The 26,009-nt window shown below is 45.8% G+C and overlaps 2 protein-coding genes, 2 long non-coding RNA genes and 5 other non-coding genes across 16 annotated transcripts in view; 6 read left to right on the top strand and 3 right to left on the bottom strand.

Moving 5' to 3' along the window:
* The window catches only part of LOC127697825 (low affinity immunoglobulin gamma Fc region receptor II-like), a 130,145-nt gene that overhangs the window by 53,463 nt on the left and 50,673 nt on the right, over positions 1 to 26,009 (top strand). The window lies entirely within an intron of this gene.
* Positions 3,735 to 3,805, bottom strand: Trnag-gcc (transfer RNA glycine (anticodon GCC)). Its single transcript has one exon. It is a non-coding gene; the product is annotated as a tRNA-Gly (tRNA).
* Positions 4,091 to 6,480, top strand: LOC127697828 (uncharacterized). The gene is made up of 3 exons (XR_007980537.1): positions 4,091 to 5,039; positions 5,275 to 5,364; positions 6,326 to 6,480. It is a non-coding gene; the product is annotated as an uncharacterized LOC127697828 (long non-coding RNA).
* Trnal-cag (transfer RNA leucine (anticodon CAG)) lies at positions 8,577 to 8,659 on the bottom strand. Its single transcript has one exon. It is a non-coding gene; the product is annotated as a tRNA-Leu (tRNA).
* Positions 9,184 to 9,255, top strand: Trnag-ucc (transfer RNA glycine (anticodon UCC)). Its single transcript has one exon. It is a non-coding gene; the product is annotated as a tRNA-Gly (tRNA).
* On the top strand, positions 10,187 to 10,258 carry Trnad-guc (transfer RNA aspartic acid (anticodon GUC)). Its single transcript has one exon. It is a non-coding gene; the product is annotated as a tRNA-Asp (tRNA).
* Trnan-guu (transfer RNA asparagine (anticodon GUU)) lies at positions 11,042 to 11,115 on the top strand. The gene has a single exon. It is a non-coding gene; the product is annotated as a tRNA-Asn (tRNA).
* Positions 11,284 to 13,888, top strand: LOC127697830 (uncharacterized). Its single transcript, XR_007980541.1, has 3 exons — positions 11,284 to 11,366; positions 11,593 to 11,711; positions 13,251 to 13,888. It is a non-coding gene; the product is annotated as an uncharacterized LOC127697830 (long non-coding RNA).
* Fcgr3a (Fc gamma receptor IIIa) lies at positions 15,647 to 21,395 on the bottom strand. 2 transcript variants are annotated; one of them, XM_052201123.1, is made up of 5 exons: positions 21,291 to 21,395; positions 20,763 to 20,783; positions 20,154 to 20,408; positions 18,672 to 18,926; positions 15,647 to 16,238 (listed from the first exon to the last, which is right to left on the bottom strand). In XM_052201123.1, the coding sequence occupies exons 1-5, from the start codon at positions 21,328 to 21,330 to the stop codon at positions 16,060 to 16,062; spliced, it is 750 nt and encodes a 249-aa protein (XP_052057083.1). In that variant the 5' UTR covers positions 21,331 to 21,395; the 3' UTR covers positions 15,647 to 16,059. The 2 variants fall into 2 exon arrangements, with proteins under 2 accessions (XP_052057083.1, XP_052057084.1); XM_052201124.1 differs by lacking the exon at positions 21,291 to 21,395 and adding an exon at positions 21,233 to 21,284.

Below are 26,009 nucleotides of genomic sequence, written 5' to 3'. Positions count from 1 at the left end.
AAACACCACACAAATTTAGTTTAGAATCAACATGTAACACAATCGCTGGGCGCAGCAACTAGCATCCTAACCAGTAAGCCACTCTAAGTTAAATCCTCCAGTAGCAGATCCCAACGGATCCGCCACTTGAATCAGGGGCCTCTGCTACCTACATCTAGGCTTCCATGTTCATCTCCGGTCCCCACGCCAAATCCCTGTCCTCTTCTGAAGTCCCTTTCTCCAACCCGGAAGTCCCGCCTACTCGCCCAGTGATTGGTTCCTTTATTCATTAGGGGAAAGGTTCACAAGAAGTCACCTGAATACGTGATTTACTCCTTATCCCAGGCAGCCCTTCCAGGGGAAGCGGAATTAGTATCAAAATACAACCAGCACAACACTGATATTACCTCTACGGATTCGTTTTTGGAGTCGCTCCAAATGTCTAAACAGGTCTGCATCCCCCACTTCCTAGAAACCTTCTCCCCTACCTTTGGTTGGTGGGCTAGAAGGGAGGTTGAATTATTTAAGAACCCTTAATAAAGTGAGCTTTGAGAAATCCAAGCCTACAATCTCCTTTCCTGATTGAATTTTCCTCCTTCATTCTTATCATCAATCATTGTCCTGTATGCTTGCCTGTTTAGTGTGTGACTCCCCTCCCCCATTCATTAATTTAGGAGCTGCCAGGTGTGACTGTTTGTTTGTCACCACATACTCAGACCCCAATTCAGTATTATGGGATTAGAAAGAACACATAATAAAATATGTATGGATTAAGAGCATTCTGTAATGTTTAAATTCAGAGATCATTAGGCTGCAAAGTGTTTATAAAAGTTGGTCTGGTTGGGTGGGGGTGGCCCAAGCCTTTAATCACAGCACTCAGGAATGCAGAGGCAGGCAAATCTCTGAAAGTTCAAGGCCAGCCTGGTCTACATAGTGGATGTCAGGGATGCACGGAAAAACCAGGTCTTGAAAAACAAAACAAAGACAAATAAGAAAGAAAGAAAGAAAGAAAGAAAGAAAGAAAGAAAGAAAGAAAGAAAGAAACAAAGAGCCCCCCAAAACAAAAACAAGCAAGCAAGCAAAGAAAAAAAAAGGTGGTCCAATCTCGTTTTAAGACAGGTGTGCCTCAGATGACCACTTGATCAAGAACATATGGCTAGTTGGTGTGACAGACTTATAGTTTGGGGTCACGCCGCTATAAAACATACTGTAGAGTTTGGCTTTATTTTGTACTTAGCATTGGGTCATAAGTGTCCCTTCAGTCCCCATTGTTGGACTTTTAAGATGCTACACTGGGTTATTATCTTTCTGGGAAGGAAACGGCCATTTTACAGAGCAGGAATTCTAGCATCTTTGCAAATTACACATTTCAGCTGGTGCTGGAGGCCCGGCCTGTAACGCCAGTGTTAGGCAGCTAACCAGGCAATAACAGAGCTGGAGGCCATGGAGAATGGAGCCCCCCCCCCCCCCGCCCCGATCAGTTTTGGACTTCACCCCTCATTTACTGTATGGAGAGATGGAGGCACTAGAGCTTGGGTGAAGTCCATTAAGGGAAAGTAATTTCCTCCAGGTCAGAACAAATAAAATTAGAGGCAGATACTTACAGAGCTTCACTGTTAAACCTGCTCTCTTCCATGAGTTCTAATTCAAAAAAGCCTTCCTCCTCCTCCCTCTCTTTCTCCTCTTCCTCCTCTCCCTTCTCCCCCTCCTTCTCTTCCTCTCTCTCCTCCCCCTCCTCCTTTGTTTGGTTTTGTTTTCTTTTGAGACAGGGTCTCTAGACATAGCCCTGAATGTCCTAGAACTCACTATGTAGACCAGGGTGGCCTACTAACTCAGTCATCCACCTGCCTCTGCCTCCCAACTGCTGGGATTAAAGACTTGCACCACCATGCCAGGCCCTATCCCCCTTCCTGTCTTCTCCTTAGATGCTGACCAGAGTCCTAGGTGTGCTTGCCCTTGATGCTTGTGCTTCTTATTGTTTTCTTGAAAACACACACACACACACACACACACACACACACACACGCCTGCTTGCAGACCCCCATTGCTGACCTCAAAAGGCCTGCCTTTCTCTTCTTCCTCGTGGCGGCTTTTGGGAGTTGCCCCCTCTGTGGTTTGCTCTCAGATTCTAATAAAATGGTCCTTGGGTCTCCTTATGAGTGTGCCATTAGGTTCTTATATCAGTGAGACTGAGAACTTGCAAAAGGGAACTCTGATTCCCTGGAAATATGCTGAGAGACCGTGTGTTAGAAAGACTCCCTTGTAGGCAGACAGACAGGGAGAAAGGCTAGGTAATAAAGGTGGTGCAGTTTTGAATTTTGAAGATGGCCAGCTTCTGCCTCCTGCCTACCGCCCCCCCGCCCCCCCCCCCCCCCCCCCGAGACAAAAGCCTGTCAGCTTAAAACAATGTCTTTGTAGGCCTTTGTTGAACCCAGCAGGCTCCTGCTGACTCAGCAAGTCAAGGCCTGGCTAGGACTACCATCCCAGATTTCTTCAAGCTGACCAACCCTAAAGTAGGAGAGAAAAACTCTTCAGGGGTTTAAAGGCCCCTCCCCCCAAGTCCTGAGAAAAGACAGGATTTTCTGGTTTTCTGTAACCCCTCCCACCCCCCTCACCCCGCCCCACACACACACCTGTGCTTTGCAGGGGCTCTTTCTCTCTGTGTGTCTGAAGTCTGTCTGTGTCCTCACCTCCAGTAAATTCCTTTCTTATCTGCGGATCCTGCCTGTGGGGCTTGAGGTTTCCCCACTGTCGCCTGCTGAGCTTGAGAATTTATTGCCTTTTAATTTTAACTGGCAGAGAAAACAAACTTGATCAAGACCCCTAGACTGTTTTAATTTGGGACATCCAAATTTGTATTCCCTGGTGAGGAGGGGGGTGCGTGTGCAAACACACACACACACACACACACAGCCTTTTCCCCAAGAGGATTTAAAAAAAATATTTTTGATTTTAATATAAGTTCAACATCAGGAAGCCAAAATGGAATGTTCTGAATTAAAGAAAATTGGGCATGATAAAAAGACTTAATTTTTAAAACCTCAGACAGTGGGAAGTAACTCAATCTCACTGCTTTATGAACCCACATCAGTCTTAAGGACAGTGGTTGCGACCTCTTTGCGGGGGTGGGGTGGGGGTGGTGGTGGTCAAAGGACCCTTTCACAGGGTCGCTTATCAAATATCCTGCATATCAGATATTTAAATTATGATTCATAAACAGTAAAAAAATATACAGTTGTGAAGTAGCAAAGAAAATAATTTTATGGTTGGGGGTCACTAGAACCTGAGGAACTGTATTAAAGGGTTGCAGCATTGGAAGGTTGAGAACTACTGTTTTGGGACATATAATCGACTGAAGCCACACTAATTTATTCTATATCTGAATCATGGGGTCATTTGCATCCGAGAAAAAACAGGGTCACAGAGAAAAACCCCACAAAGTCTTTCCAAAACGTTCTGGGGACGATGCTTCTTTGGGAGGGGAACATTATAGGATTAGTCTCAAAAACAGGAGTGAAATGTGGGTTCTCATAAGCAGTGTTCTCTTACGACTAGATTGTTCCCGAATTCTACAGCCACAGCATTGTTTGACTTTCTTAGAAGTAAACCGGTAAAAGAATAAGAATAAAATCGAAAGAACCCTGAGTTTCGGGGGGAGGCTGGAGAAAAAAACAGGAGGAGTCAAGCCTTTGAAAAGGAAAATTAAAAACAAAAGGCAAATGTGGTACGCACAGGTTTTAAAGAAAAACGTAACGTGCATTGGCCGGGAATCGAACCCGGGCCTCCCGCGTGGCAGGCGAGAATTCTACCACTGAACCACCAATGCCATACACAATAAGGTTTTCCAGGACTCTTACTTCAGTTGATTTCTACTACTAGTTGTACTTCATATGTAAACATTCTCTTTGTATCAGCTTCAAAAAGCTGATCCTCGTATTTCAAGAATTCATTTTGTCAAAACAAGTCACCTCCCACCCCCGCGCCCCCCGACTATTTCCATTTCTAGCTTAGAAGCTATGGTTCTATTTGCACTACTGCATGCGCCGGACTTCCTGAGGCAGCTGCTCAGGGCCTCGGGTTGCGCGTGCGCAGGACTGCCATCCAAACAGTAACTGGAAGAACTTGTCCCCAGTGTTGCTACCTTGACTTGAGGCTGCCACCACTCTGCACCTATAGAATCATACAAGAAGAGCTGGAACCTTCTGTGTGTTCTGTGTGGTTCTTTGCAGCAGCTCTTTGTTTAAGTGGGGGGGGGGGATGGGCGCGGCCACTCTGCACTCCGCCTCTCTGGGTGGCTGGATCCGAATCTTCTGCCAGAGTCATCGCGGCCGGTGGAGGTTGAGTCAGAGGACCGGGGTGGGCGAGGAAGGCTCGGAGTGTCCTGGTGGGCGAGGGCAGGAGGGGGCGGGACTCCCACAATCGAATAAAAAAACAAAAAACAAAAAACAAAAAACAAAAAAAGAAAACAAAACAAAAAACAAACAAACAAACAAAAAACCGCATGGCCCCGAACCGGGACAGCAGCGCTGAGCAGCTCCGGCTGCTGCCACCTCGAGCATCTGAATCCTCTTCCGCCGTGGGAGCGAGACGCCGTAGCCGCGTCTGCCCCTAGGCGCCTCCATCTGGGCGCCACGTCCTCGTGCTTGGGCGTGCTCCTGCGGGGCCGGGTGGAAATCCGTGCCAACGACCAGGGCAACCGCACCGTGCCACCTACGCGGCCTTCACCGACGTCCTGAGCGCGCTCCACACGGTGTTCGACGCCAAAAGGCTGATAAGGCTGCACGTTCTCCGAAGCGACTGTGCAGACGGAGAAAAAACGCTGGCTCTTCGGGTGGTGAGCGACGGCGGTAAACCCAAAGTGCAAGTGCTCTAGGGCCGGCGAGGTAGTGGCGTTCATGGTGCCAGCTACTTCAACGACTCGTAGCTCCAGGAGACCAAAGACGGGGTGGGTGGAGAGTCATCCTGGGACTCAACGTGCTTAGGATCATTAAAGAGCCTACCGCAGCCACCATCGCCCACGGGCTGGACCAGCCGGGTGCTGGAGAGAACAACGTGCACAGGTTTTTGTTTGTTTGTTTGTTTGTTTTTGTTTTTTTGTTTTTGATCTGTGTAGAGGCACCACACACACACACATGTGGCCCACATACATACATGAAAGCAAAATAGCTCGTATGCACACAATTAAAAGGAAAGATGCAATGGTCTTCATTATAGCATCTCCTTACATGAGTACTGCTCGACCGTCTTCTCGTTCATGGCTCCCTAACTATCCTTCCTCTGGCCCCTCCCTTCCAGATGGTTTGGTTCCTTTTCTTCTCATAAGCGGAAGAATTTGAGGCGAACACATTGTGAGAGTACAGTGCTGCGAAGATTGTGCTAGAAAAGGTATATGGTTCTCATATGCCATCCTAAGTGTGTGTGTGTATATAAATATATATTTTTTTAGTTTATCAGCATTGTGTTCTAATAAAAAATAGTTTATATTATTGTCGTATGCTTGTTTGTTTTGGTGTTTTTGAGATAGTCTCACTATGATGCCCTGGCTGGTCTAGAACTCAGACGTAGACCAGGCTGGTGTCCCTAGATCCTCCTGGTAAACTATGGTAAGCTATGTTTACCCAATTCTTCCAAACACTCAGAACAAATTAAATCACCATAGATGCCCAAATCAATAGTATTTGATTAGTAAGAAATCAAATACTGCGGTGAGTAGTTTTCTTGCCCGAGTCCCAATCCCTGCTCATTGGCAATTACTTTTAAGCCTTCCTTCCTTCTCAGTAATTTTAGACTAATAGAAGATTGGCAAAGATAATATGGAAAATTACTGCCTGTCTGCCAGCCAGCTTCCCTAAAGCTGAGATGGTGCATAACGATACACTTATCAAACTTCAGAAAATGTCACTGGGTCGCCGTTACTAACTAAGCTGTTGACTTTATTCACGGTTCACATCTTGTCACTGATGCGTCCTTTTTCTGTCTCAGCCGTCAACGCTGGATCTCAGATTACACTGACTGATCATGCTTCCCGAATTCTGTATACGCTGTGACAGTGTCATAGTCTTGTTTTTCGTGATCTTAGCAGTTTAAAAGTCAGATCAGGTATTTTATAAATAGTCTTTTAATTTTGATTCATCTGATTTTTTAAAGTTATTTGTATTTATGTGCTTCTGTGAGCATCAGCCTGAGGAGGCCAGAAGAGGGTACTGTTGGAGCCGTGGGACTGCCGGGGAGCTGTCCAATATGGGCGCCTGACAGCAATCAAACTCAGATCCTCTGGAACAGTGGCAAGCACTCTGAACGGCCGAGCATTTAAAAATATATTTTTATTAACTTTGATCTTTTACAGGACAAGTCAAAACTCAAGAAGCAGAGGAGAGGATTCCTGTGGTGTTTGAGGCCAGCCTAGTCTACCAACAAGTTCTAGGCCAGCCACAAGTATAGAGTGAGATCGTGTTTATAAATAAATAAATAATGAATAAATAAATAAATAAATAAATAAAATTCTTGGACATACATATAGAGGGCATTTTGATTATTGCCACCCACATGGTCTCTTACTTTTTAAAGACATCTTTTGTTTATCTTCTGAGAATTCCATACATGCACAACCTGTACCTCTAGTCTATTCCTTTCCGAGGACTCCCCTCCTGCTACCTTCCACAGCTCCTCACACCGTCCTTCAATCTTCATGCTCTCTCTCTTCTTTCCTTCTCCCTGAGTCCAGTCAGTACAAACTGCTGGGATGCTGACGGATCATGTTGGCTTGATCTTGTTCAGGTAACCATTGTGAGGTTGACATCACGTTCAGAAGACAGTGTTTGCAGCACTCCTCCTCCCTACCCTCCTTCCTACCTTCCTCCCTACCCTCCTCCCTACCCTCCTCCCTATCCTTTCTCCAGCCCTTACATTCTGGCCTCCCCGTCTTCCTCAGTGTTCCCTGAATCTTGGGAGGCTGATATAGAACATTCAACAGTTACATATTTTCAGCATTTTGATTATTTTTGGAGTTTCTGCATTAACCGTTGTTGCCCATTACAGAAAGAAGCGTCCCTGGCCAAAGCCGATAGCTCTCATTTATGTTCATAAATATAAATATTTAGAAGGCAGTTTGACACATCCATCTAGTAAACCACAGCAGCAGGTCCTCCAAAGGCCTACGACCCCCCAGTCCACGGGCTTTAACCATTTTTACAGTACCAGTAATGGATTTCCTGTGGAGCAGTCCTTACAACTAACCTAAAAGTGGCTGGTCACACACACTCTTGTTCATTCTGTGATTGTACAGTGGGGACACGTTTTTGGGAAACAAAACCTATTGTAAGTGTATAAGCATCTGCATCTGCATGTCCTTGTGGTCTTAATGACACCTCCTAGCAACATGAAAGCTAGCCAACAAGGAGGAAATTTCAGGTCACTTCAAGATTAATTTTTTTCATGTCCTGAAGCTATAGCATATTGTGTCTTCAGCAATGGAGTCTTACCATATAGCATGGTGGGCAACCAAGAGGGAAGGTGATAGCCTCTGGAACTCTCTGACTAATAACTCACACGGAGAGAGTCTACCCTCGATACTGAGGTCTTCATTTAATAACACATGTCTTCTCAAGCCATGACATTATAGCACTGGGTGCATCTCTCAGAGGTGACGGTACCTTTAATGCTTGCCTCATGTCCCTTTTAAGAATGTTCTGACCTGTCTGACATCTTTTTCCTTACATGTCTCTCCTAAGAACGCACCATGGTTTTTTTTGTTTGTTTGTTTTTTGTTTTTTGTTTTTTTTAGTTTGCATACAGTAACTTTGTATCCTTTTTCTTAAGTATAGTGTGTGACATATTTTAAATGCTTAAATGACACAGAGTAAAAGGTGGCCTCTTGAGAGGCCAGAGAAGGTCCTTCTCCATCGGCATCATCTTGAGAAGAGGGTAGGTTAGCCCTTCCAAACTTTAATACACATCCCACTTACCTGGGAATCCTGTAAGAGGCAACTGAGCAGGCCCAATGTGGAACCTCAATTCTGAATTTCTAATGAGTCGGCTATTTCACTCCATCCTGTCTTATATCCATTTTACTAGAAGGAAAATGAAGACTCAGAAAGAGCAAATGCTTTTCCAAGAGTCATAGTCTCGTTGGTCAATGACAGGGAATAGAGCTGTGTCTGACAAACTTTAATTAACCGATCCAAAGCCCTTCCCACCCTCACAGTTATGGTCAACTTAACAGCTTTCCCTCCTTGTCAAAAAGACAGTTTCCTCCCCCACCAAGCTTCTCTTAAGCCAGAAAGTGTTTCCTTTGTGGTCTTCTAGAAAAAGGGTGTCATAAAGAGTTTAGGTTTTTGGTCTGGCTATATGAAATGGCACATTCACATAAATAGTGGATCTACTACATTAGAAGTGGTGGTTGAGTTAGGTGAGGCGATGGGGAACTTCATGCTTACGAACGTTTGCTATCTTTGCTTCAGCATTGAAAGAGTTGGGATAATTGTTAAGAAATTAAGGGATCCTGGGCTGAGAATTAATTTTTTAATTTTCTTTTTTTCCAAAAGACACCATAAATAAAAGTGCTCCGCTATGATGCGAACAAAAGAAAAAAGTAAGTTTGTCAGAAGTGGGATTCGAACCCACGCCTCCAGGGGAGACTGCGACCTGAACGCAGCGCCTTAGACCGCTCGGCCATCCTGACACACGAGAATGCACACTTCATACATTTCTATAAGGGCTTTACCACCAATGACGCCACCATCTGTGATTTCTCCAAATAAAAAGAAACGCGAATTCGCCAGGAATGTTTTTGCAAAACAAAATAAGTGAAAGTAGCTGAAAGTTTTTTTCCTATCTCTTTCGCATCACTTCCATCATCCATCTCTTCTGGGACCTTTCGGTTTCTGTTCCATCAGAGGGGCCGAGTTAGGCCGCAGGGGATCAGTTACCGGGCAGTTTTTCTTCCCACTGGTCGTCCTAATCGCTTACGGAACCGGTGCCGGGTGGACTTTGGGAGCTGCCTGGAGGCGCTGAGGGTTTGCGGAGCCTGGAACTGAGAACGTCAGGCGGGGAACAGGGCGAGAAGTGGAGGAAATGTTGCCTCCGGGGCTGACGCTAGATTTTCTCACGGTGTCCACTTTTACGTTTGCAGAAAACAGATATAAAGCACACTCGGTAAATTTCTTCCTTCTATTAAAGAGGCGAATCGAAGCAGGCAGTCGTACTGCGTTGGTGGTATAGTGGTGAGCATAGCTGCCTTCCAAGCAGTTGACCCGGGTTCGATTCCCGGCCAACGCAGTGGTTTCATTTTTATACCGTTGAATGAAACCAACAATTTTTCCTGTACTAGGTTCTAAAGGTATTTCCATTTCATCTCTTCTGTTTTGGGATATTCTGGAATCTGGAATGTTTTGTTAGAATCTCAGCCTTACGCAAACAAGACACTTAAATTGTAGCTGTCAGTTATTAAACGTGTGAAACTGACCAGTACGTGTTAAAATCGGATTTTAAAATTTTAATTGAATTAATTAAAATAAATAATTAATGGGGCATTAACTAAATAAAAAAAAAGTAAATGGCTGACCATTTTAGCTACTGAAGAACATTTTTTGTTCTTTCCCATCAAATGACTTTATTAGTTAAACTGAAGAACTACAAGCATGAAACAGTCACATGTCTGTTTTTGATTTATATATTTTTATGAACTCTGTATAGATACTACTTGTTCTTCCTATTAAATTTTGAGTGTAAAATACATTATAGACTTTGAAGACTAAGAAAATAATCTAGTTAATAATATTTTATATTAATTACACATTGAAATAATATTTTGGATGTATTACATTAAATAGGAGTTATTAAACTTATCACGCCTCTCTTTGTTATTGATTAAATTTTTTCTTCGATAATTTCTCACGTGTATATAAAGGACTTGTTTACGTTCACCTCGAATCCTCTTTTATTTCCTTCCCACTCCCGTGATTCCTCTCTTCTGCCTTCAATCTACTTTCCCCTTTCGTATATTTTCTTGGTTTGCTTTGTGATTCACTGATTTTAACCAGCAACCTGTTTCTTTCTATTGTTTAAACTGGCTATTCGAAATTAGCATATAGATACATGTTTCCATTACCTTTTCTGATGAAAACAAAATTTTGATAACTGCTAAGGGACGCGAACAACTTACAAATATCTTTCTTGGGCAGCTACTTTGAGTGTCTTACTACCGTTGTCCTCGTTAGTATAGTGGTGAGTATCCCCGCCTGTCACGCGGGAGACCGGGGTTCGATTCCCCGACGGGGAGACTGGTACTTTTTAATTCATTTATATATAAATATATATGTATACTTTCTGCACACAAATATCTTTGTGTGAAATCACTGAAAATGTGCTTATACTTCATCTGGGTTATTGGAAGAGGGTACAGAACAGACACAAGAAGGTTCCAGTCTGTGGAGGCTCCAAAAAACTCTTGAGACCTGGGCAATACAGAAAATGGTTCATTCGACCGCAGCCCTGATGAGGATCCTTAAACTGAAAGCAGTAGACTTAGGGGAATGTGCCTTTTGATATCTATTTGCAGATGTGTCATTGTTAACATCGTTGTTACAAAAATTTAAAAATTTCCTGTTTTGCCTGGGTGACTCATGTCCCAGTAGACTTCAAGACAGCCGGTCTGACTAGTTCTGTTGTAAGAACCCTTAGTACTTTTTGTCAGACACGCCCGGAAACGTGGTTGTTAAGTTAAGAACAATGAACTCATGACTCTTAGGCACGCATATTTGCATCGGTATATTAACTAGACCTGCCTGCAACGTTTCTAAACGAAACCAACTTAATTCCCACTCTCCAAAAGCATTCACTTTGGATTCCCCAAAGACTATTGGTCTATGAGACATCCTCTTGTCTCAGACCCAGCGGGTAGAGCCGGGACCTGTTCCTTAGCAATGAGATGGCGCCCTTCCTTCTTTACTATATTTACGGTTAGGTTCATTTCTTTGTCAATTCCAACCACAATTCCTGGCAGACGTAAGCGACCAATATATTCTTTAGTAAGGTGGCTTGACAGCGCCTCTAAGTATCACCTGTCTCTGTGGCGCAATCGGTTAGCGCGTTCGGCTGTTAACCGAAAGGTTGGTGGTTCGAGCCCACCCAGGGACGGTGGGTCTGTTTTGTGTACTTCGCATTCCAGGAGTTTGTTGTTCGAGGAATTTAAGTGATCTCCCTTAGCTGACCGCCAGGAGCCTAGTGTCACTCCTAATGCTATGATTACAACTCCTCAACATTTCTGCCCAAGCGTTTTGCTAGCAGTCTTTGGAAGCTAACCTGTTTTCTTACTTGAAGTTGCAAGTTTACAGCTGAAACGTGGCGCTATCTGATGCCATCTCTAGCTCGGACAGCAATGTCTTTTAGTAAGTGGCCCCGAAACTGTCTCCCTCACTGGCTCTTTTTTTTTTTTTTTTTTTTTAGACCTAATAGATAGAGCCTCCTAAACTCACGCTTTGTCTTTTGAATCTTTATCCTGGACTTCCAGCTCCTCTCTCTCTCTCTCTCTCTCTCTCTCTCTCTCTCTCTCTCTCTCTCTCTCTCGTAAACTCCCCCTTTCACGCCCTCTCTCCAAATGAACCTCCTCTGCAGTTATTCTCCTGCCTCCGCTACCTGCCTGCTTCCGCTCACGAGAACGGAGGAATGAGAACAACTCGGGATGCGACGGAGTCGTTCACGTGACCGTCTCAGCACCTAGTGGCACACTGTAGGTGAGAAAGGCAAGCCCAGGAGACATTTTTTTTTTTTTTTTTTTTTTTGTCTTTTTTTTTTATTTGATATAATTTATTTACATTTCAAATGATTTCCCCTTTTCTAGCCCCCCCCACTCCCCGAAAGTCCCGTAAGCCCCCTTCTCTTCCCCTGTCCTCCCTCCCACCCCTTCCCAGTTCCCCGTTCTGGTTTTCCCAAATACTGTTTCACTGAGTCTTTCCAGAACCAGGGACCACTCCTGCTTTCTTCTTGTATCTCATTTGATGTGTGGATTATGTTTTGGGTATTCCAGTTTTCTAGGTTAATAACCACTTATTAGTGAGTGCATACCATGATTCACCTTTTGAGTCTGGGTTACCTCACTTAGTATGATGTTCTCTAGCTCCATCCATTTGCCTAAGAATTTCATGAATTCATTGTTTCTAATGGCTGAATCCCAGGAGACATTTTATTACCTTGGTGCTGTGTTTTATAAAAAGATAAGGAAAGAAGGAATATGTTCGGTGGATGTGCAGCCAGGTGTGGGGGAAGGGGCTGCCTCCGCCGGCCCATGCTGAGGTCCCCGAGGGACCAGCCACACGGAAGTATAGTATAGAACAGAGTTTGTTCAGGGCATGGGGGGGAAGCTGAGAGGGTAATAGAGAGAGGTGGGGAGGGGTAGAGGCTGGCCATGAGCACGTGGAGAAGGGGGAGGGGAATGGGGAGAGAAGGGGAGCGGGGATGAGAAGATAGAGGGAGGGCAAGAAGGCTAGAGAGACCGGAGGGGACAGGCAGCCCCTTTTATAGTGGGTCAGGCATACCTGGGCTGTTGCCAGGTAACTGTGGGGCGGAGCCTAGACAAAATGCTGACACCTGGGACCCCAGTTTGGTCTTGGGTTGCCATATGCACTACGGCCTAGTTAGTACAAGTAAGTACTTGGCACACACCCTGTCCAAACGGCGCCTGGAGGAACCTCAGAACCCTCCCACCCCCAACCACCCTGGGCTCTACACACCCAGTCTGTGAATAATAACGTGTGTCTCCCTAGCCCTGGCAACAATCCATCTTAAATAGTTTTTAAGTCTTCACGTGTATTTTCAGTGTATCTGGCATGAAGAACAGAAGCATTGGCCTAGCTTGAATTGATTTCCGGTGTATGCCAATGTCCTTAGTAACCTTTCATGGAGACCCCGCTATTCACCATCCTATGCCTACGTGCAGTAGGAAGCGCATATGAGTCAAATCAGATGTATTATGGGAAGAGACATGGAAACAGAAAAGCTGATTTTTATCAGTCCCAGTGCCTCTTCTAATTCTTAATATGATGACTTTGGTCAACAAGCGTCTTCACCCTCTGGCCATTCCTTTCTGTGAACTTGTCGTGAACTCTTAACACATTTTTCCCATTTCCCATGCTGAGCTAGCTCTATTTCTTCTCTTAGCACAACACAGGTTATTTTCTATCTTTTCAAACCCCACCCCCAACACTCCAGTGGCCCAGAATTGACCAATGCCCTAGGCTGACACATTAAGATATTTCAATCTTGTGTGCTTTCAGACCATCCCAGCGCCAATGGAGACTTCCCTGAACAACTCAAGCTGATGTCACATGTGTAGATTCCTGTTAATTCACTTAGTTGTAGTTTCTGGTCTAGGAAGATAGTCTAATCTCTGGTCTCAGATGGGGATGCCTCCCTGGTCTGCCCTAGACACCTCTGATCTTTCTTCCTTCCTTTCTTCCTTTCTTTCTTCCTTTCTTAGACTTATTGTATTTTATGTATATGAGTATTTTGTCTGTGTACATATTGTTAGGACCTAGGTAACTATTACCTATTTAAGCTTTTCATTTTGTACTGTTACTGTGTTGCTTCTGCTGTTACGGAAAGTTTCTAATTTCCTGTTAAGGAAACTTTCTAATTCCAAGTTGATTATATATTCTGCTATGCTTTGTGCCCTTGGAACACAATCAGGATAGAAGTCAGTAGAACTGTTTTGTATAGTTACCCATAATAAGCTTGGACCCAAACCAACTACCCAACAGCCCTTCCTGCACCTATGTATAAGCTGGTTTTGTTTTTGTTTTTGGAGACAGGGTTTCTCTGTATAGCCTAGCTGTCCTAGAACTCACTCTGTAGACCAGGCTGGCCTCGAACTCAGAAATCCACCTGCCTCTGCCTCCCAAGTGCTGGGATTAAAGGTGTGTGCCACCACTGCCCTGTTCTTTTTTTTTTTTTTTTTTTTTTAATGTATAAGCTTCTATGGTATTTGCCTTTATAAGCTACCCCTGAGATGAACCCCAGCATAAGAGAGACACCTGCACCAATATAAGAAACTATTTGGAGTATGGTCTAGTAAAGTTTAAATTCCCAAGACCTCCCTGAGAACTGACCTCTCACTTGGCAGAATAAGACATGTATGTGGGTGACTGAGATCCTGTTGGCAAGTTGCAAGTCCTATCCTGGTAGACAAATTAGAATATGAATAGTAGACGAGGCAAGTCCCCTGCCCCAGCTGAATACCCCAACCAATGAGAGCATACAACAAAGACATGTTCCTAAGGAAGTTCGCTGTCCCTCAGTCCTAATTGGGGAAATTAGGCACAGATGTTTGTAGATTTGGGGCTTAAAAATCATGTAGGATCTTAACTCGAGGTCATGGTTCAGTTCCCGAATCTCGACTATGGCCTGGTCAACCAGTCCTGGGGCTTATATTCAGTAAGCCGTCCCTGTCTGACTGAGATCGGTGTTTGTGTGGTTTGAGAGGCGATTCTTGGACTCCAGCAATATACTACATTTGCGCTTGGAGCCTGGTGCCAATGGAGGTCAGAAGTGGGTATCAGATCCCTTAGAACTAGAGTTATAGATGGTTGTAAACTACCATGTGGGGTCTGGGAACTGAAACCAGAGCCTTCACAGCAGCAGCCAATGCTCTTTAACGGATGAATCATCTCTCTAGCTTCCCCCTCTACTCTTTACAATAAAAAACAATGATTTGGCATGGGGCTGGAGAGATGGCTCAGTAGTTAGAAACATTTCTTGCAGAGCCCTTAGGTTAGGTTCCCAGCATCCACATGGTGGCTAACAACCATCTGTGACACCAGTTCAGGCGGATCTGACTCCCTCTTCTGACCTCTGAAAACACCAGGGCCACGTGTGATGTGCATGCATACCTGAAGGCTAAACCCTCATACACATGAAAGAAAATCTAAAGAAACTTTTTACAGTTTCATACATGTTTTCAGTATAGTTTGGTCATTGTTTGTAGGAGAAAATGCAGGTAGGACTGACAGCTAGAGTAGTTATACTCTGCTTTTAAATAAGAAGCACGGCACACCATGCCCCAGAAGTCAGAACACTGAATTCTGGGTAGCAGGAGCTGGCCTGCAGGGGAGTTGGCCTGACAGCATGCACCCTCGCTGTCCAATCAGAGGTAACGTGCCAACCAACTATGCCCAGCAGTCTTCCACTATACAAGCGGCTGCTCGTGTACAATAAAGCAGATGCTGTTCTCTGAGGTAGCTCCGGAGTGGATTGTCTCTGCACCCTTTACCTATCTGCTGGCACCACTGTCTTATCAGGGGATGCCCTGGTAAGGACAGCGACCCTCACCCTCCATTACCTCATCCATGGCTTCCCACTCCCACTGAGACCCCTCTTCTCCTGAACAAGTCCCTCTCCTGCTTTCTTAATAGTCTTGTTTGTTTCCCACGGGTTTAGTTAGGACAGCTTACCAGAGGCTATACAACTGAAGAAAGAAACTTCCTTCCCCCAGATATCAACTGGCTCCTCTCAGGGAGGGGTGATACTTCCACTTCCACAGCTCTTAACTGTCTACTTCATGAGTTCACGGCACAGCCTAGGTCCCCAGAACCTCCACACTCTGAAAGAAGTTTGGGGGTTCCCAGAAGGCAGCCCGGCCCGAGGAAGACACAGAAAGCTGCTGGCTCAACAGCCATTCACTTTTCTACAGATGTTTATTTAGGAGCAGTTGCTAAGCACGGAAAGGGTCCCCACCCGGAGCGCGGGCTACTGCTTTACTCTGGCGGAGTGTTCAGGGCAGAGAAAACGTAATATTCTGAAGCCTTGCTTCTTTGGAGGGCATCTGCGTGCCCATTGTTGCATCACTGTTGGTCCTTGAAAACCCCAGGCTTTCCCCTTTTCCCTGAGATAGTCCATTGGAGAGAGACAAACAAACAAAAAAACATACAATGCCAAAACAAAAAACAAAACCAAAAACCAGTTAGGAAGGTGCCTTGTATTATTCCTGCTGCTCAACGCATGGTGCCCAGTGCAGGTGGTGAGGTGCAGGTCCACAGGGAGGCTTGTAGGCTCTACACCATTACTGTCAGCATCCCATGAGATAAGGTCTCACTTGTCCTGAAGTTCCTTGCTCCAGTGGAGATCAGGTTCCTCATAGTCTGCCACAGAACTTTGAAGTCCCCTCTGCACAGAGAAATATAGCACGGTGTCTACCGCGAACAAGAGTCCTATCAGCAGGCAGAATATGATCTGATGCCATGGTGGAAAAGTGGATGGAGATGTCCGATCTAGGAGAAGAACAGAGAGTTGAGAAAGATGGCTGTCATTAAGGCAAGGGATTTGGAAGACACAGTGAGATCGACACCCCCAGACTGTTCCTGACACCCGCTGGGAACCAGGCCCACGGGAATAGGAGCTCGGCAGCTCAGATGCTTCCTCACAGAGACTGCTTGTTTGATAGTGATGCCACAAAGAGGGTCTGGCAAGGTAAGTTGTCTACAGGAGTCAGAGCTGTGAGGTTCTCTCTCTCTCTCTCTCTCTCTCTCTCTCTCTCTCTCTCTCTTTCTCTTTAAAAACAGGATCTCATTATGTAGCCCTGGCTGGTCTGGAACTCACTGTGTAAACCAGACTGTCCTCAAACTCAGAGATCCACCTGCCTCTGCCTCCTGACTGCTCCTTTTAAAGATGTGGACTATCTCAGGGAAAGGGGGAAAGCCTGGGGTCTTCAAGGACCAACAGTGAAGCAGCAGTGAGCACATGACTGCCCTCCCAAGAAGCAAGGCTTCAGCCTAGCTCAATATTTTTTTAATTTAACCATTTTTATTTTAATTTTATATGAATGAACATATTATCCACGTTATGTCAGTGCAGCAGCTTCATGTCTGGTGCCCACGGAGACCAGAAAAGGGTGTCAGACTCTCTGGGGCTAGAGTTAGAATTGTGAGCCATCATGTAGATGCTGGGAATCAAACTCAGATCCTCTGGAAGAGCAGCTAGTACTCTTAACCACAGAGCAATCTCCACAGTCCTGGGATTAGTAATTTTTTTTTTAATTAAAAATTGTATACTTGTGGTGTGTGTGTGTGTGTGTGCGCTTGTGTGCTCATGCGTATGTGTGTATATATGTGTGCATTTGTGTATCTATGTAATGGGTATAAGTGTGTATGTGTGTTCATGTGTGTGTGTGTGCGTGTGTGTCTGTGTGTATGTATGTGTCTGTGTGTTCATGTGTGTGTGTGTGTGTGTGTGTTTGCATATGGAGATCAGAGGACAACATTGGGTGTCGTCCTCAGAAATGCTACTCACTTCCTCTGGACAATGTTTTGGTTAGATTTGAAGAGGGAACCTCAGTTGAGTCATTGCCCAAGTCAGTGGGTCCGTGAGAAACAGACGATTGCCGTGGGGAGGCCAGCCCACTGTGGGCAGCACCATCCCTAGGCAGGGAAGCTGCAAGAAGCGAGCTGAGCGAGACCAGACAGCGAGGCGTGAGCAGTGTCCTTCCATAGTTTCTGCTTCAGTTCCTGCTTGAGTTTCTGCCCTGACTTTTCTCAATGCTGGACTGTACGCCCGAGAAGCTTCCCAGTCCTAGCAGCATTTGCTGTTTGTTTGAGGCAGGGTCTTACTATGTGTCCCCGACTTATAGTAAATCACTTATATAGACCTGTCAGACCTTCAACTCACAGAGATCCACCTGTCTCTGCTTTAGAGTGCTGGGATTAAAGGCATGTGCCACCAAGCTTAGCCTAGTCTTAATTTTAATTTTTAATGCATGTGCAACCACATTCTTGGAAGGCAAGAAGAGGCATCGGATTCCATGGAACTGTAGTTATGGATGGTTGTGAGCCACCATCTAGGTGCTTGGAATTGAACTCAGGTCCTCTGCAAGAGCAGCTAGTGCTCTTAATGGAGGAGTCATCTCTCCAGTCCCCTAACTTTTAATTTTGATATAGTTTTACACTATGAGTAAATGTACCTGAATACCATAAAGAACTCTCATATGTCTTTTACTTAGATTCTCTAATTGTTCACATTTGGCTTGTTTGCTTCACTATGGTCTTTTCTCCTAACTTTTTGTGGTGGTTTGAATGAGAGCAAAGGCCCATATACTTGACTGAGCCTAGTTCTTCTTCCCTAGTTGGTGGAACTGCTTTGGAAGGATCAGTGGGTGTGGTCTTGGAAGAGGTATATCCCTCGGGTGGGCTTCAAAAGCCCCCACCAGGCCCGGTCTCCCATTCTCTCTGCCTGCTGTATGACACATAGCTTGTGGAGAAGATGTAAGCTCTCACCTACAGCTCTAGAGCCACGCCTGCCTGATCCATGCTCCCCCACTGGGGTGGTCATGGACTCACTCTCTGAAACTACAAGCAAACCTCCAATTAAATGCTTTCTTTTATAAGTTGCTTCATAGCAATATAAAAGTAACGAAGACACCCCTTGAGAGTCTACATCTGTGCCAGATTAAGATTTTTTTTTAAAAAATTGAAAAGGACCAGCAACGGCTCTTGCTGCCAATCCTAACCACCTTAGTTCGTTCAGTCCCCAGGACTCATCTGCTGGAAAGAGAGAAGTGAATTCTAAAAGTCTTCTGACCTCCACAAGCTCACTGTGGCCCCTGCACATGGACACACAAATGCACACACATGCACACAACAAATGTGATGATGATGACAACAATAATATAAAACCCTACCACATTGTAAAAGGATCCGAAGAACGCTCACCTCCTATGATTATATGAAGGGATGGTGAAGATTTGTTGTTGTATCCAATGAGCCCTCTGCAGAAGTAGGAGCCACTGTCTTTGTGTGTAGCTTTTGGAATGAGGAATTCAGAGTTGTTATGGAAATACTTCCTGCCTTTGCCGTTCTGTAAGTAGGTGACCTTATGTACAGGTTTGTTCTCCCAGCTGTGGCATCTCAGATGGATGGGGTCCTCCTCCTGGAACTGCCACTTAGTGGTCTGAAGCAATAGCCAGCCTAAAAGACAGAGAGGTCTCAGTTGGGAGGGTGAATTACGAATGTGACTCTCTTCCGCAGGGCAAGGCTATCACTCCATCCTAGATGCAATGGAAATCCAGACTGAGAATTGTCCTACATAGCCCCTCAATCACACCATGACCTTTGGTCTAAAGAAGAAGAGGGACGCACGGATACACCCATACAGCCACACCCACCCACCTACCCCTCCACCCACCCCCCACACACACACACAGAGAGAGAGAGAGAGAGAGAGAGAGAGAGAGAGAGAGAGAGATCTACAAATAAAGGAGAAGAGAAGCAGAGTTGAGAACATCTGCAGAATCCCTAAGTGCTGGGCTTACATTTGGCAGGTAATAAGGACTCAGTATTTCCAAACCAATTATATTTAAAAATGGGTTTCTAAGTCAGGTGGTGGAGCACACGCCTTTATTACCACTGCTCGGGAGGCAGAGGCAGGCAGAGCTCTATGAGTTCGAGGCCAGCCTGGTCTACAGAGTGAATTCCACAACAGTCAGGGCTACATAGAGAAACCCTGTCTCGAAAAACCAAAACCAAAACCAAAACCAAAACCAAAACAGGCTTTCTACATTAAAAAAAAAAAAAAGTTAGATTTCAAGAGATCCAGGGATGTTGAGAGTCCCTGCAGTGGTCAGGTTCAGGAAACCCCAGCAGCCTTCACAGGAGTGGCTGCAATGAAGATATAGGGGGCCTCAGGGTGAAAGTCGGAAGGTGGGAAGCGGGGGCATGGCTGAGGGTGGGGGAGAAGGGCGAACTGTCAAGTCATCTCTGGTTCTGAAAGGCCACGGGGCCTCAGACCAGGACTAAGCAAGGCTTTCAGGAGAGACAGGATGGCCAGGGTACCCACAATGACCTCAGATGATCAGACTTCACACAGCGGGGACTGTGAGTCAAGGTAGGGCGGAGCCTGGGGAAACACATGTCACATAAACATTGAGAGCAGGTGACAATATAGCATGATATAGTGCACAGGAAAAAAAAAAGGAAGGTGTGTGTGAACATTAATAGGAGTTTCCCCGGGAGTGGGGGTGGGGGGGACTGCCAGCATCCGTATGCACTGTAAGAGTTTCGATGCTCTGGATACATACAGCCAGAACTACAGTTCTACTCCCATCCGACGGACCGCATATCACCCTACTATTATTAACCCAAACCATACTGGCTTTTCCCAAGTAATTCAGGGGCCCCCTTTCCCCTTCAACTCACCCATGTGGACGTCTAGGCGCACCGGATCACTGAGCGTGGAGAGGGCGGTCTGACACCTGTATGTCCCACTGTCCTTAACGCTGGCACTTTGGATGAAATAGTTGGCATCCTGGTGTGAGATGAGGCTTTCATTATGAAACCACTTGGTAGAGTTGTCCCCGGGGGAGAAGGTGCCCTGGCACCTGAGGGTCACACTGTCTTTCTCAAGCACCCTGACCCACTGAGGATATAGGGTCACCACAGCCTTTTCGAGACCTGATGAGGAGTCAAGAGCATTCGGAGTGAGGACACAGGAATGGGCCCTACCCTGGCACTCCCAGGGCAATACAGGCAGAAGGAACAAACCCACAGTGCTCTCTGCCTGTCTGTGACTCAGCCGTGGTCTATCTACGCAGGGAAGCACTTGGCCTCAGTTTTGATCTTTTCTATAGCTGGAGAAAAATTGGCCAGAGGTACTAGGGCTGATCCCAACTGTGTTAGGGTATTGCTCCTAGCCCCCAGACCCCTATCCCCCTATCCCCACACCAGACACCATCCAAAAGTCTTTGGCTAACTTCCTATGGACTTTGTGTCTCACTCCATTAATCTAAGACTCGGAGGCAAACTCACCAGCTCCAATGCCAGAGAAAGCTGTAAGAAAAAGAAAGGCGTGAATCAGACGCTAAGCAGCGAGACTCCCTCCGGCCTTTCCCCCTGCTGATTCATTCTCTTCTCTAAGGCCCGGGACCTGCGCTGCAGGAAACTCAAATCCTAGTTTTTGACATGTTTCCTCTGTCTGTGTTCCCTATTAAAACTATCAGGTTAAAAGTAACAATTGCATTTCCCTAAATTGAGCCACAGAAACCACCTTAACCTAAACTCTGCCTGGAAGGAAGGAGCTGCTAGGATGTCGGAAGGCATAAACCTTAGGACCAGCTGCTTCTTGCTCTTCAGTTTACACCTAGGGAAATGGAGACCCAGACTGGTCAACTCACAATCCCCTCCTAATGAAGCACAAATCAGAGGCAGGATGATACTTATTTCTAACAGTCTGTCTTAGGAGTTAAATTCAGGCCCATGGTGGGGGTTCTATGCCTGACCTGAATCTTGGGAGGTCATCATAAGTTTTCACCCTTATCTAGACTGAGACCCACTTACCTGTAAGTACCAGAGCTGTCGGTAGTAGTAGCTGCCACATGGTGCTGCAGCAGACAGAAAATGTCACCACAGATATCCGGAACCCTTAAGAGCCCTATTTGACTAGAGGAGAGGAAGTAAATAGCTTTTTCCCCAACCCCCCGAGTTCTTCTCATCAGTTTCCTTTTCCAGAAACGCCATCTGATTCCTGACTGTGGACTCGGACGGGCAAGCGCTGTGGCAGGGCAGGGACAGGAGGGAAAGGACCGGGAGAGCACACCACAGGAGATGTAACCGCTTGTTCTATGTAGATCAGAGCTGAGCACCTTGGGGGACACACAGAGAGTCTATCAGAGGAAACTCCTGGTAGACTCAAGGCTCCCAGGGCCAAGAAGGGGACAACATGACCCTGGTGACGACTTTCACCACAGGGGCCATGTCCCAGGGGGCCCTTGGTTCTATCTCAGAATTTATCACTGTCCTGCCTGGCCCAGATGCAGCTGCATGCAGCCAAGGGTCTGACCACCCTTGTTTATATTAAACAGTAATTTAAACTTTTCAATCTACTAATGTCTCTTTTCAGTACTACCTCAATCTGCATTTTCTTTTTTGTTTGTTTTTTGTTTTGTTTTGTTTTTTGAGACAGGGTTTCTCGATGTAGCCCTGGCTGTCCTGGAACTCACTCTGTAGACCAGGCTGGCCTGGAACTCAGAAATCTGCCTGCCTCTGCCTCCCAAGTGCTGGGATTACAGGCGTGTGCCACCACTGCCCGGCTCAATCTGCATTTTCTTTCAAAATGTATTGAAATTTTTTTTTCTTTTTTAAAATCAGGGATAAAAAAAATTAAAATCAGGGATATACAAGAAGTTACCAACTTCTTAGTGTACATTTGATAGCTAAATCCCCACCCCCCCCTTTTTGTTCATTTGGTTGTTAGTTAAGAGAAACCCACACAGGAGAAGAGGGGTGCTTGGGAAGAGACGGGGGCAATGGGAGGCAGAAGGAATCACAGAAAAGCGAGGGTGCCAGGCGAAGACAGGAACTCCTTACACATTTCCCCCTCTTCTGTATGATTCTATAGGGAGAGGAATCGGCAACCATGCCAAGTATATTCACTTCTTTTGTGGAAAAAAACCTAGTTGAAGGTTGAGTTGTGGGGACCTGGCAGCTGGTTTCTGCATGAAACAGCTGCTCCAGGTGCTAAGCCCCAAATACCGCCGCCGCCGCTGCTCTCATGACTAATTGGGGACCAAAGGAAGTAGAGGAACCCCTATTTGATGTCATCATCTTTTTGACACCATCCTTAGTGGATTTCCTTTCTCTACTGAGCTTCAAAGCCGGTCAGAGGCTCCATTTCACAGCCACTCGGCTGTGTGTGTGTGTGTGTGTGTGTGTGTGTGTGTGTGTGTGTGTGTGTGTGAAAGGGGGAGAGAGAAAGAGAGAGAGAGAGAGAGAGAGAGAGAGAGAGAGACTTGAGATGAGGCGGGATATCATGGTGGCAGGATCGCGTAGCAGGGGAAGCCGTTTCACTCCAAGGCAGCTGATAGACAGAAAGCTGGGGTAGGAGCTCTATCTTCAACCCAGTGTGGCTGGGGCTGTGCTCACCATGGTAGATCAGGGTAGCCCTATCTCTAGTAATTCTCTGGACCTGGCCTGGTCTATGGGTCAAATGGTCAGAGCGCAGGGCTCAACAGAAAACATGGAGGGTGGAGGAACAGGAAGCGGTAAGACTGGTTAACATCCTGTTCCCACCTCTTCCTTAACACATTCATACAGTGTTTTCCCTCAACCTCGCCTTAACAAAACTAAGTGTTTAGCAGTCATATCAGCTCAACTCTTGGACAAAGAAAATCGGACGACTGTTTGGTAGACGGGCTTCACCAGTATGTTCCTAGGAAGCTGCTTGGTACTCTTCTGACTTGCGGAGGGAGGACTATAGAAGGGAAAACTGAAGCTAAGCCAGGGTTGAATGGAGACAGGGCTGCCGACCCGCCCTGCTGACCGCTGCTTCCGGCTAATGTTCTCTGCTCCAGAACGTCATGAAAACCACCTCTCAGGCTTTGTTTTCACTTTGCTTATCTGTAGAGCTAGGTGACTGTGGCCCACAGCCATCCAGCCCCTGTGGTGTTCTTGCAACAGCCCCTCCCTCCCTGGCCTCTGGTTTAGATGTCTGATGAACGTGGACAATGGGCAAGATCCTGACAGCCATCCTCATGTTGCTCAATAGAGTCACATTGTGTCAAACACAGCTGAGAATCAGGAACCTTGAAGCCCTTTGCTACAGTGTTTTGATGCTTATTGAGAAAACCTGAAGCAGAAGAAAATGTGCCCGTAGGCCCGTGGGCAGTTTCTAAGGTAAAGGCTGTGAGCTCCAAGGCACTTTCTGTTTTCCAATTTCCTGGCAGCTTTCTACTGTGTAACTTGTAGCATAAGGCTTCACATCAGCTTTCCTTGGAAAGTTTCACTTTTGCCTCTGACTCATCTTTTGTCCGTGCCTTCAAAGGAGGAAAATGTTGTTGGTAGCAGGGGCATAGGCTAGATAGGGAAGAGAGGAGAAAGCACACAGGAAAAGAGAAAGGGGCCCAAGGTAGGTGATACCTTCGTTATTTTTTATTGCTGTGATAAGACACCATGACTAAGGCAACTTTCAGAAGAAAGAGATTGCTGGGGCTTGGAGTTTCAGTGGGATAGTCTATGACCATCGTGGTAGCAGGCAGACAGACAGACATGGTGCTTGAGCAGTAGCTGGGAGTTTGCATCCTTATCTGCAGGTAGGAGGTGGAGAGAAACACTGGAAAAGGCATGAGCATTTGAAACCTCAAAGCCCCACCCCCCAGTGCCACACCTTCTCCGACAAAGCCACACCTCCTAATCCTTCCTGAACAATTCCATCAGCTGGGGACCAAGTATCAAAATATACAGCTGGGGACCAAGTAATCAAATATGTGAACTTCTAGGCCCCATTCTCCAGAGGAATTTTATGAGTGCTCATTGAGTAGTCCTAAAATAGAATATAATCAGGGTTGTTGCAAGGATGCATTTACAGTGTTGAGTAAAATTAAAATTTAAATCTTCACAGAGGAGCAGATGGACCTGGGAGGTCTTATAGAGAGTCTGAATAAATAATTATCTCCACCTTTTGTTGTGGATTGCCCTGGTGCTGTTTGCATTTTGATGTTAAGTCTGCCTAATTAACTCAAGATTGGCTGCTCCGAGGAGGAATAGATCACCTGCTCAGGTGATTTCATGTGAACCTTCTCCCCAGTTTAACTTGTCAGCTAAAGGCTAGAGTATGTGACTGGGCAGTGGAAGGGAAAGGTGGGGTTTGAGGTTTTAGAGAAGGGAAAGAGAAGGACAAGGAGACAGAGGGACAGAGGAAGGTGGAGAAAGAAGGCGTGGAAGGAAGATGGAGCAGAACCATCCATCTTCTTGTGGCCTGGAGGAGCCCCAAGTAGCAAGGGGAATAGAGTAGTGTAATGGCATATCTGCCCCGTCTGGGCATGCATCTTATAAATATTATATCTGAGTTGTCTGTTCAGTTGTGTGTTCTTTGCACGGGCTGAGTGGGGTTGGCGATTAATGCAATACCTTTTATCTCCTTCCTCTTCCTGCTCATTCTTTCCCTCCCTTCTTCCTTCTCCCCCTATTCCTTCTCTTCCTTCAGTAATGGAATGAAACCGACAGCATAAAGTATTGTGATTACACAAGCCAATCAGTTGCCGTTCCGCAACACTTACAGATTCCTAGAGAAAGGTCTTTCACCAGGCAAGAATCTGAAGTGCTCTGGGGACTATGAGAGTGCTTCTGCAATTCTACCTCTGCACAGATAAGGCAGTGGCTGGTCCATTTAGGTAAAGGGTCTACACAGAAGAACATGTGCTAGTTGCATCCCAGAAGATGCAGTAGAAGCACAGACATTTTGTTCATGTGACATCTGGTCTCAAAATGAGCCTGGGATTAAATCTCAACTCCACCACTTATTTAACCCTTATAGGCCCAAGTTTCTTTATCTGTAAAAGTGGGGCTGGCAATAACAACACAAACTCCAAGGAGCTGAGGTGTTTAAATGAGACAGTTCAGACAGTTGTTGGTTTGGTATGTGGAGCCGTGCCTGTTGATTAGTGGGAGAGGTAGAAAATGGACCTCGAGGCTTTCTTCATTCAGTTGTGGTATTAATCATTTTTTTTCTTTTCACTGTGACCAAAGGATTTGCTTTGACTTCCGGTTTCATAGGGCACAGTCCATCATGGTTGAGAAGGTGCATGCATGGACAGCATTGTGGCGGTGAGCGTGTGTGGCTGGGATTCTTTTTTTTTTTTTTTAAGACCATCTGTAAAATTGAGCAGTGTTTTATTTTTCTTTACAATTTAATAAATTACTTATTGATGACTGCACATGGGGTAAGCCTGCTTGGTAGTTCAGAAAGATCCCAGCAATGGTGTTTTCCTGACTGTGTGGTCTTCGGTATTGAGTGGAATGACTTGTATGGCGTCACTGTCAAAGCAGCGGCTGGGACTCTACCTACCCATGACTTGGCAGAGAAGAGAACAGAGGTAAGAGGCTCTGGAAGCAGGGAGATGCTACAAACCTCAGGGGCTGCCCCCGTGAGCCGCTTTCTTTATCTAGACTTTGCCTCCTAAAGGTTTCACAATCTCCGGAAGGAGTACCACCAGTTAGGGGCCAAGGGCTGTGGGTGACATTTCACAGTTAAACTGTAACAGTTGTAACACAGCTGACCTC

This window comes from Apodemus sylvaticus, chromosome 12 (genome assembly GCF_947179515.1).
Source record: "Apodemus sylvaticus chromosome 12, mApoSyl1.1, whole genome shotgun sequence".
Classification (NCBI taxonomy): Eukaryota; Metazoa; Chordata; class Mammalia; order Rodentia; family Muridae; genus Apodemus; species Apodemus sylvaticus.
This window is presented reverse-complemented; position numbering and strand designations above follow the sequence as displayed.

Coding starts and splice junctions, on each gene's coding strand:
- Fcgr3a (XM_052201123.1), bottom strand. CDS start 21,330: ATGTGGCAGCTACTACTACCGACAGCTCTGGTACTTACAG. Junction 20,784..21,290: donor GACAGCTCTGGTACTTACAG/GTAAGTGGGTCT, acceptor TTTTTCTTACAG/CTTTCTCTGGCATTGGAGCT. Junction 16,239..18,671: donor CCTTCATATAATCATAGGAG/GTGAGCGTTCTT, acceptor TTCTTCTCCTAG/ATCGGACATCTCCATCCACT.